The sequence below is a fragment of the Abramis brama genome, assembly GCF_963993115.1.
Source record: "Abramis brama genome assembly, chromosome: 6".
NCBI lineage: Eukaryota > Metazoa > Chordata > Actinopteri > Cypriniformes > Leuciscidae > Abramis > Abramis brama.
In genome coordinates, this window is record NC_139968.1 from 12,378,770 (window position 1) to 12,390,659 (window position 11,890).

The following is an 11,890-nucleotide window of genomic DNA, read 5'->3' on the forward strand; positions in this document are numbered from 1 at the left end:
AGATTTCATCGTAAACATCTGTAAACTGATAAGTGGATACGCACTTAACTCACTTCTACACTAACACAAACCCCTTTCTGTATCTCAGTTGTTTCCAGGTGAAGAAAATCTCATCCACATGCAACGTGGGCTTCTCATCCAGCAGCTAACGTCTGCTAACGCTGGCCTGTACCTCTGCGTAGCCTACGAACACTCGTTCTCCCGCACGCTAGCCCGCTACGAGCTACACGTCATCCCCCAGAACAACATGTCGAGAGCGCAGAACACCCAAGCCGGAAATTACGCAGCCTCACCGCGAAGCTTAAAGGAACTACATCTAATGGGAGTTAGCGGGCTAACGGCTGACGAGTACTGTGAACATCTTTGGTACCGTGAAAAACGGCGACAGCAAAAACTTCGCACGCTAAAGTGGAAGCAGGTGTCTGAAAACCGTAAAGCACGAGTAAGGCGACAAAATCCACCCTACGAGCCTCTAGACGGAGGTGAAACTGCAGACTTTTGATGAAAACGAGAGTGTCTTTATCTGGACAATTAGCATCTTGTTTGTAGCTTAATGGCTACAAAGGCTACTTCCAACTAGCTGCAACCACCAATTGCTACTAGCACAACAACAAAGGGCTACAGACCTTGAGAACTGTATTATTCTTCATTAAGTCCTCTCTTAAGTTTAATTTTGTAGCCTGTGCTAGTGTTAGCATGTAGCTTTAACACAGTATAACCAAACAGCCAGTAGCTGTGCAACTATGAATTTGTGCAATCTGGCATCCAGCTAAACACATTTTGCATTCATTTTCTGTAATATTTTCATTGTATTTCTGTCGTTTGTCAACCTTCTTGAAAGACAAGCATCTATGCTAAATGCTAGGTATGCTTGGAAAGCTAATACTGAAAATGGACAATCTAACACGCTGCCCTAAGCTAACGGCAGTGCAAAGATGAACTGACTTCTCTTGCTTTCACTAGGCATGTAGATTAAATAGATCTGTATATCATTGTATTGCTATTATATTTGGACTCTTGATAGTCAAATGTACAAATGTGTAGTTTGTTTTGACAACAGCAGGTGCCTCCATGTTCAGAGGAAGTTTGCCCAGGATGAACCCTTCATGTTTCCTTCCTTTTCAAGAACAATCTCTTCTGCTCTTTCCTGAGAACATCCATGAGTAAATATTGTGTTTGTTTTATGACTTCTATGCATGTCATTTTGTAAAGAAAAGCTCTCCACAACAGCTCAGCTCGTCTCTCGTGTGTACAGTTGTCTAAAATGTGTCATTGTGTCGGAGCATCTGGGAATGGTAAATAGAGGATGGCCTCCATGGATTCATCAAAGGGCTTTTTAAATTCTTTTGACTGGCCATGAACATGACTTCCATGCAGGATCCTCAGGCCTTTGTTCTTTTCTTCCACATCTGAATGAAAAGATGTCATTGGCTCATGGTGGAATCTAAAAATAGGTTCATTGTTGATTGGTTAAAGTGGTGAGTTAGTTAAAGCTAAATGTTTTCATGTTCGTTGATTGAATAACAGAGCTCACATGTTGGGTTACTCGAGTTAATGTACGTATAATGTATTGTCATAAAAATGGTCATATATGTATTGAGAATATATTTTCTGGCTATACACCTATCAGAAGAACCATTTTTATTATCTCTGAATTTTTATCTCTAGATTTTATTGAGCACAAAAGTGTATTTCTGTGATAGTGGTTGCTATATATTTAAATTCCTAATACATGATTTAATAACTACACTCTACTATTCAAAAGTTTGGGTTTAATTAGTTCATTAATACTTTTCTTCAGAATCAAAAGTTTTAAAAGAATTCTATATTTCAAATAAATGCAGTTCTTTTGAATTTTTTATTTCTAATGTATCACGGTTTCCACAAAAACATTAAGACGCACAACTGTTTCAACACTGATAATAATAGTAATAAATGTTTCATGAGGATCAAATCATCATTGAGTTATTTCTGAAGGATCATGTGACACTGAAGACTGGAGTAATGATGCTGAAAATTATCATAGAAATAAATTTTAAATATATTCAAATAGATTTAAAAATGTTAATATTTCACAACATTACTATTTTACTGTATTTTTGATCAAATAAATGCCGCCTTAGTGAGCACAATATACTGACCCAAGTATATACCCATTTTTAACGGTGTATTTTTGTTTAATGTCAGTAACAGCATTTTTAAACTTTTGAATGGATATGTATGTGTATATATCAATATGATGGCAGTTACCAGCAACTGCGTGTGTGGCCTCCGGGTATTAATATCTATGATCATCTATGAAATACTTCATACAGAAACTAATTTAAACCCCCGCAACATTTTTTTTTCTTTTGAGGTGAAGAAAATGGTGATGACAATGAAACTCACGGTCAAGGTGAAAACATTTGGTTAATTCCCACATCCTGCTGTGGGTGAGACTTTGTGGTTCATTGTTTGTGGTGTGAAAGCAAGTGAAACATTTTACTGAGCTTGCCTCAACTTTAATTATAAATGTTAGGCACACCACAAGTATTGAAGATCACAGATATTAAGTTATTTAGCCAGTTATCTGAAACAAATATATGCCATCAAATTAATTTCTTAATATATAGTAATGGTTTCTACAAACCTAATATATATTTATATCTACCTAACTCTGCATACTGAAAGAGTGATGGGGACACAAGAATTGGCATTAGCAACTGTGGCAAAACAACTAAGTAACACATTCACTCTAGAGACAAATAAGGTGCACAACTGAAATGTAATGTTTAGAAATGAATAACTAAAGTATTAATCACATTAAACATTAAACAATCTTGGGACTGTTCAGGACCATGTCTTGAGGTGGTTGTGGATGTTAATTTCTGCAATCAACAAAAACTTTAGGCCTAAACAACAAAAAAAAAAATCTGAATCTCAACACAAAAGGAGCAACAAATAACTGGACAGCATTATATTTTAAAGGTGTCATCGTGACATGGATTTTTTTATTATTTGAATGTTCCCTGAAGTTCACTTATGTTTTTTGCACACAAAAAAAAAAAGAAGAAAATAAATAAATAAATAAATAAATAAATAAATAAATAAATATTCTTTTTAACCCTCATTCTATCCATTTTTAAGGAGCGGCTATATCATTTTTTTTAGCTTAGGCAAAATTAACAAACAAAGGAAAGGCTGCTGCAAATAGGCTACTACAAATGCTCTCACGGTTTATCTGTGAATATAAATGAAGTGAAATGAAGTATGAAGAAGTCAAGTGATTGGAGCCTTTTTGAAGCACTGAATCAGTTGAACCAATACGTAAAATGATTCACTGTTTCAAAGCGCTCGAAACACCACATGCTGGCGGCACCTGCTGGTCAGAACAGTGTAATGCAACAAAATCTCAGCCCAAACATGTATAGTGGGGAGAGTGGGGTAAGAAGAGCCAGGTGGTAAGTTGACTCACCCCATTTATCTCGCAACTGTATACTTTTATTGTCATGTGACCATATATTTTGGAACCACCCATTATTTCTGCCAGACTGTGAAAAGGAGAAGCACATGGGAGGAGTGGAAGGCACCCATTTACTTAAACACTGTTTTTGGCCTTTTTTTTCCTCTTATCTTGAGGACCACATAAGTAAAAAAAAAAAAAAAAGGCTCATCTTACCCCACACTCCCCTAATGATAATGCATGTATAAATTGCCTTTTACAAGCCTATTGCAAATGTTTTCATGAAAATTTAATCTTTAAAATGTAATCTACAAATAATGAAATACCATTACATATGAAGGTTATTTTTCTGTTTACTCTAAGCGCGTTTATCCGTTACAGCAGGATGGATTCTGATTGGCTGTCAATTTTTATCGTTCATTAGCTGGATACAATCGTTCTGAAGCGATATCTTTTCTCTGTGCCGTTATCGTTGTGGTGTGAACTCTGATATGCTTTAATGTTGAGAACGATTTTTTAGATCTATCTTTAACGTTATCTGCATACTTGATGTGAATGGGCCTTAGTTGGGAGGGTTTGGCAAATTAGGTAAATTCTAAGAAATTAAGTGTCATTTTCCTTTTTTCATTATACACGCTTTTGCCACAGTCACAGATAAATAGCCGGGATGGAAAAGAGCACTTGCTATTTCTCAATCATCTTTAATATTAAGCATTTTATGTACTGATTCCATTTATATTTTGTCTTTTCCCTTCCAAAATATTTGTAGCGGCAAGAAAAAATTATTGTTGCCTACATCAGTGTTTCCCAACAATAGGTCCCCTTTTAAAAAATGGACACTTGATTCACCAGATCAATGGCATCTATTATAGTTTAAAGCAGTATAACATAATAATTTAGCAATACAAGCTTCAAACCACCAGGGGTGTGAAGTAACGAATTACAAATACTCACGTTGCTGTAATTAATAAGTTTTTTTTTTTTTCAGAAATGTTACTTTTTTGAGTAGTTTAAAAATTGTGTAATTTTACTTTTACTTGAGTACATTTTAAGTGATGTATCCCCAGAGAGCAACATAGTGTCGGCCCAGATCCGGGCCATATCTGGTACATGTGGATTCCACCCGTACCAGAAGTGGGTCGGATCTGGGCCGATAGCCTACTATGTTGCTGTCTGGGTCGGTACTTTTATTCGCTATTTTTCCTTCCGTTTGTGGTCGTTACTCATTACATGTTCGTTTTTAAATTTTATTTTTATCCATCAACGTGATTGGATCAAGTAATCGGTCTCGTGACTGTCATCAAATCAAATTCTGCATAGAAAACTTTAACCGCCAGCCTATCCATGTCTGCTGTGGAAGTGCATTCTTCAAGCATCAATTCAATCGAGATTTCAGCGTCTTCCTCTAATATGCTGGTACATTTCACATTTCTGCTTACTATAATATTTATATAGGCTAGCCTATCAACAGGGCCTGACATTTGGTGTGAGGTTGGGGGTATTGCGTACAAATACCTCAAATGCCGAGTTCATAATGTGGTGAATTCCCGCTCCCATTTACTTCATATAACCTAGATACACTGTAAAAAAAAAATTACATCCCCAAGTCAAAAATTTCAAGTGACCGATAACATCTAAATTTTTCAATTAGTCTGACGTATAATTTCTCATTGAGCCAATGTTAACAGACTATTGCAACAAGAATTTCACTTGGGCCAATTGAAAAATTTAGATGTTATCGGTCACTTGAAATTTTTGATTTGGGAGGGTTAGAAATTTTTTACAGTGTAGAGAGACGCGCGTCGCGCTCGTCATGCAGTCAGATTCAGTATGCAGTGCACCTTATGAACCATGGCTTTAACTTGAACTGCATTTCTGTCAGTGCGTAACTACAGCTCGTTAATAAACAACAATCCATTTCATATAATCCGTCTTCATTTGGCTCGGAGCCTGCAGCTACAGTCCCGCACCCAGAGTCCCGCATTCTCAGACCCCTCGTTTTTCGAGACAGCGCCTCCTATCAAATTGGATCGGATAAACATGTGAAGAACTTAAAGGAGAACTCCGGTCAATTTTAACATTGAGCTCATTTTTTTTTGTAAATTTGGAGTGCTGTCAATACAGAGAACAACGACAAAAATCGGTGTTGCCTACACCGTGTTATCCTCTTTTTAAAATTTGCACCCTGTTGACTTCAATAGGGCAAGTTTTAAACCTGCTTTTAGCCTCTTAACATCCTTGATGTGTCATTACAAGTGCACAGCCAATGTGAGTGATTCCTTCAGCGTAAACACGGGTGAATCTGACTGCAGTAGATGTGAAAGATATGAATAAAAATTATGTTTATTCAGCCAGCGCTCATACCTGTATTTACATCCTGTTTTCGGTCGAAGTCCATAGTAATCGATTGTCGAGTTCACGCGCATAGGTTTAGTACCTATGATCACGCGCGTGAACTCGACAATCGATTACTATTAGTCAACAGGGTGCAAATTTTAAAAAGAGGATAACACGGTGTAGGCAACACCGATTTTTGGCGTTGTTCTCTGTACTGACAGCACTCCAAATGTACAAAAAAATGTACTCCTTTAAGCCGAAACGTGAGTAGGCCTAAGTCCCTCCCCTTCCGGTTGACCACCATGAGACCTTACTTCGGAAAAATATTGTATGGTAGTCAATGGCGCGAGACAACAAATATTTTGATCTCGTTTGAATTGTGCCCTGAATTACACATGATGTTTGTCAATTTAAAATATACATTTTAAAGTCAAGAAAGTCGCAGTTTGATGTAAAACTGTTGAGGTATAAGACTGTGAAAATACATAATTACAGAGACTACAAACCCAAAAGGTGCACATGTGACGTCATACCTTTTCTCTCAATGAATGAAGCTAACTTTACTGAAGCTAACGTCTGTCTGTTTCTATAGTCTTACGTTATAATCGTAACGTTACGCCGTCATGCCTGAGTGTTTTGTACCAGACTGCACACATACGAGCAACGGATCTTGTGACGTACATAGTACGAGACGAGAGATGTAGTTTATTGAGCGATTTTCACATAAAACTAAATGTTACTCTTCTGTTTTATGACAAACTGCGACTTTCTTGACTTTCATAATTATCTTTTAAATTGACAAACATCATATGTGTAATTCAGGGCACAGTTCAGACGGAATAAAAAGATAAGTTGTCTCTCGCCATTGACTACCATACATATTTTTTCCGAAGTAAGGTCCCATGAGCCGGAAGCGGAGGGGAGGGACTTAGGCTCTCTATCCGATTGTTAAGTCTGACGTCACGCGTGACGTTTAGCCATTTCCGGGTCCAAGCGCTCCGCTCGTCCAGAAATAACAATGGCGGAGCCAGTTAATTTATTTACGATCACGTCCTTCTTTAGTGAGGCACCCTTGGCGGTCAAAAAGGGTTTAAATTCTTTTAACTCCAACAGAGTGGTTAGTGTAGCTCATCAATCAGGTGGCATAATTAAGGGTAGAGTCCAGGCATCAATGAAAAAGAAGATTTACGAGGTTGAGGTGAGTTAGCTGTAAGCTAGCTAGCTAGTTGACATAATTTGATATTCCATGTTCTGGATGAGGTATTTCAAAAGAAAACATGTTCAGGACTGCTATAACTGTGGATGTAAACAAAGATGAAATGGCAAATATGTGACTGTCAGGTTTTAGAGGGTTAAGTTAGTGAACTTAGGCTAGTCAATTTAGTAACGTTAGTATGATCTGACAGCCCCAGGATGGCTACAGAAGTATAAGGATAAACATAGTTTTTTTAGAAGTGTTAGGGTTAAATTGTTTTCAATATAGGTTCACGTTGAGGGCCAAGCAGTCAAGTACAGCACATGCGAGTGCCCAATCGGCAGAGACAAGTGCCATCATATGGCAGCTTTGTTGATTTGGGTTGAGAAAAATGTGTCCCGCACCGACGTGGAATGTGTGTGGAAGAAGGCCAACACTCCGAAGGGGGACGAAATTGCATCCAAGAGAGTGTCTGAGATGACACCAACCACAACACGAGGTTTGTAAAAAGTTTGTTGATGTTGCCTGGTTTTAATTATTTTCTTAAATACGTAATGTGGTTTAAAGCTATTGCTAATAAGATTAATCATATTTATGAAACTCTTCTAACATACACTCACGGTGTGTTGTAATTCAGCTAAAAATCATGACTGTGAGCTTTAACACCACATTGAAATATAGTTGCAAGACAGTGAGGCTGAGATGTATACTGTGATTTCTTTTTTCTTTTTTTTAAAGCTTAGATTTTGTGCTATAAATGAATGATCATAATAAAAGGCTGTTAAATTGAGAAATAATCATCACTTGAAATGATCTTAAATACTACTATTCATTTTTATAACCAGTTTTATACCATTATTTCAGCTGGCATCAAAAGACCTGTCACCCAGGAGGACAAAGAATGGGCTCAGGCGTCCTTATTGCAACTTGGGCGTTTTACAGGGATGGGGTGGATTTTGAGTCCACAGACGCCTCAGGTATTTTTTATTTTTTTTACTTTTGTACTTTCATGTTCCCTTAAAATTAGTAGAAACATTACAATAACACTACATTAAATCAATGACAATTCAGCTAGGATTTTGTCATCCAACACATAATTTTGTACAATGTTATGTTTAATAATTTCTTGAAATTTGAACCAAGTGTTTCAAACTGTTTATTATAGTTAAAAACTAACATTACATAATTTAGGCTCATGAAAAATGTGGTAAACTACACACATGTATGTATGTAAACCATTGCTTTCATTTCAAATGTATTTTGTAAACACAATGTGGCTAAGTATGTGGACACCTCACTGACTTCACAACTTGTGCCTAACTTTAAATCTATACTCTTCCAATCAAGACATTTGATGGGCTGGTGACCAGCCCAGGTTTTGTCCAAGCTAAGGACAAGGCTCTATATCTGCTGTCAATGATCAGGAGAAGCAGCAGATTGAGGAAGCAACAGTTGGCCAGGCTAAGAACGCATCATGGTAAGAAAGCTTATTAATAAAAACAAAATTCTGGTGGTTCAGAGAGCAAAAGACTCTGAAACTTTAACACATGGAAAAAGACAACACAAGCATACATAAGTTAGCCCTGATGACATTCTGCTGACAATCCTGAACACCTTGATTAGCTGGATCAGGTGTGTTTTATTAGTGTTGAAGCTGAACTCTGAAGGGCTGTGGCACATCAGGAACTGAGTTTGACACCCCTGCTCTAAAAGAATGTTAGTTGCTTTCGAAAAATGTACTTACTGAAAGTTGATATGGATAAAAGTGTCTGCTAAAGGCTGTACATTTGCTCAGAATTTAGAAAATGCACTGCAAAATGTCAGATGTTTTTTTTACATGAAACTGTAATGCCAATTGTTGTGCAACAATGGTCTCTCTTGTGGCTGGTTTCTTTTAACAGGTTTGCATATCGCAAGAAAAGGATAACCGCAAGTAATTTTGGTTTGGTCTTGGCAGCAGTCAAGCGGAAGTCTTACCCGCCTTCCTTATTCAAAACCCTGCTTGGCCAGTACAACCTCAAAGAAGGATCTAAAGTAAGTTGTATTATAGTGAATATTTAAAATGAAGGCATCTGTGTCTATGAACACGCTTATTAAGACTAAGTGGTATTTGTCCCCTCCCCCCAAGGCATGTGATTGGGGAATCCTCCATGAGCCAAGGGCGAAGCAGGAATACACTGAGCGCACTGGTGGTGTTATACAAGAGAGGGGACTGTTAATTTTATTTAGCGAATCATACTCATTCGATTTCTTTTTTAATCAAACTACTTTATAGCTCATCGATACACCAACATATGAATAGTCCATTTAATATTTGTAAGATAGTTTGTAACAAAATTTGAGCCGTTAATGTATGTTTTTTCGCCTTTTTTCCCCGAAAATATTTTGATAGCTAACGTTAGCCTTTAACCTTGGACGTTTTGTAGACAAGCCATTGTAAAAATGTGATTCAAATTAGTTCACATTAAAGTAGACCAATTAAATACATTAAGTGTGTTAATATAAAAGAACGTCATCATTAATTATTTAATCAGATTTAGGCTACCGTTTGACCTTTTTTTAATTACCGGACCTTTTCTCCTATAAATTGAATTATTCATTTAGCAGACGCTTTTATCCAAACCGACTTATAGGCTAAATGAGGAGTTTTTTTTAATGCAATTGAAGACGAAAAGTAAAGTCACTAACACAATTCTTTCTTCCTTTTTTCTTTGCTTTGTCCTGTTTACAGATGATGTTTAGGTGATCGTTAAATAAAGTACAGAATTGTTTATTATTGGTGTTTTGTCTATTCTTATTTGAGTTTTGCTTCGCATTCAAAATATCAAAAAACAGGTTTTGTAATGTTAGCATGGTATAATGTTAATTAGACCATTATAGGTTGAGCTGAAAGAAAAATTGGAATTTGAATTAAAAAAACAAACATTGTAGCAATATAATATCACATAATATTTTTCAGAAGATAGTTCAATCTGTAATTGTATCCCTTCCATATCAGTAATTTTCTTTCAATTACACCCACGCTCAAAAAATAACTAGCCTACTGGGTAATTTGTTAGTCAGAGAACACAATGAGGTTTTTTTTTGGCACATGCATTAAGCAGGGAACGCAAATATTTATTTGGATAACTTTAAATAAAACGAGACCGTAATATTGCATCCTATTGTTTTCAATGGCATTTGGATATGGGTGTTATACGATCTTCTGAACAGCAGGAGGCGCTGTCTCGAAAAATGAGGGGTCTGAGGATGCGGGACTGTAGCTGCAGGCCAGGCTCCGAGTCTTCATAATATTGGATAAAACAGCTTCGTTGAGACTAGAGACATGCGTGTGTGTGTGTGTGTGTGTGTGTGTTTCTTTTGTAAAAGTTTCCCGGATATAACTTCCCTTTTTAATGCACAATTTTCCTTACAAATTATATTATCAGCATTACAATGTGAGTAAATGAGTGTAAAATGTAAGGAATGATACCCCCCTTCTAGAACAATGTGCATTTACATTTAAATTGTACATATTTAATGGCATGGAATTACAGTGTAATTAGTGTTACTATCTTCGCTTTTTTCAGTACATTAGATGATGTAATCTGATAATATTAGGGATTCTCATTTCTTTATCAAAACAGAAAAACTGGTACCGTTTTTTAGAGAAATAGGGTATTTTTTTAATCTCTCTATTTAACTCATCTCATGGTGTGTGATGCTGATCTATCTTATGAGTTTCTAAAGGGTTTTTTGAATTATTTGCACAGTTATGAACATTGATATTTTATGTGCAACAATAGCATGCTCAGGCTCAGTGGCCTTACGCCTTATTTTAAATGTTTTTTGTTTGTTTCAAACAATATGACTTAAATGGTGATGAGTGTACTGTTTTGATGCATTTTAAAAAGATGGATGATATATATTATTCAATCTTTCTGACAAAGAACAAAATATAATGTGTATTACAGTATGTACAATGTTCTTTTAATTTATTAATTGTAGTGTATAGCGTTTACTATAAGGGGTAGAATCCACAGCTCAGTACTCACTACTCACTACTCATGAGTACTTTTAAATAAGCTACTTTTTTATTCTTACTCAAGTAGTTTTTTGGACAAGTTCTTTTTACTCTACTCACACTACATTTTTTAGAAGGTAATGGTACTTTTACTTGAGTATGTTTTTTCAGTACTCTTTCCACCACTGCAAACCACTGATTCAAAATGTGGCTCCTGTGGTTTGGTTTCCTTGGTTCCAGTATGTTTAAAGGGGTCATGAACTGGCTTATATATATATGAGTGTAACATGTAATATATATTCAGTTCTGAAACTTAGAGGATATTCTTATAGTATGATGACCTCTTATATGTCAAAAGCTCAAGGAAAATTTGATTTATCAGTTCATCACCCCTTTAAGTTTGTTTATTAGTTACCGTAATGTTTGTTTAGTTCCTGTTTAGTATCCTCACAAAATGAGTCAAAATTCTGGTGGCTGGTAATAAACCACCGGCTGGACAATGTTAGTAGTTATATTTCGTAACAAGACCAAAATCGTGGGTCCTACAACCGATTTTTGTAACACTGTAAAAGATCTCTGTTGTTTTCACACTAATATTACTGTAAACAGTAATATAAGAATGTAAATGTGTACCATGAAATGCAATGTAAGTCGCTTTGGATAAAAAGCGTCTGCCAAATGCATAAATGTAAAATGTATTCTCAACAATTCCCTACTGTAGAATTGTACAGTTACTGTAGATTTTGTCATTTTCACATAATTATTAACAGTTTCCTATTGTATAAGCTGTTTACAGTATGTTACTGTAGATTTTCAATGCATTCTAGGAAAATATTAACCTACTGTTTGTTGCCGAATTTTCATTTTATGTTGACTTTAAGTTATGTCTAGTTAATCTCTAAATGAAATTTGA

General features: G+C 36.1%; 1 protein-coding gene and 1 long non-coding RNA gene across 3 annotated transcripts in view; both read left to right on the forward strand.

The window, feature by feature from the left end:
* LOC311084341 (semaphorin-3D) overlaps nt 1-2,888 on the forward strand; it is a 56,771-nt gene extending 53,883 nt beyond the window's left edge. For both annotated transcript variants that reach the window (XM_084116302.1, XM_084116303.1), the window contains exon 19: nt 89-2,888. In XM_084116302.1, the coding sequence (XP_083972428.1) occupies nt 89-502 (414 nt within the window). In that variant the 3' untranslated portion in view covers nt 503-2,888. The remainder of the gene's footprint in view (nt 1-88) is intronic.
* A 5,419-nt stretch (nt 2,889-8,307) lies between these two features.
* On the forward strand, nt 8,308-9,206 carry LOC311084360. Its single transcript, XR_014606493.1, has 3 exons — nt 8,308-8,451; nt 8,876-9,008; nt 9,103-9,206. It is a non-coding gene; the product is annotated as an uncharacterized lncRNA (long non-coding RNA).
* Nucleotides 9,207-11,890: the final 2,684 nt, after the last annotated feature.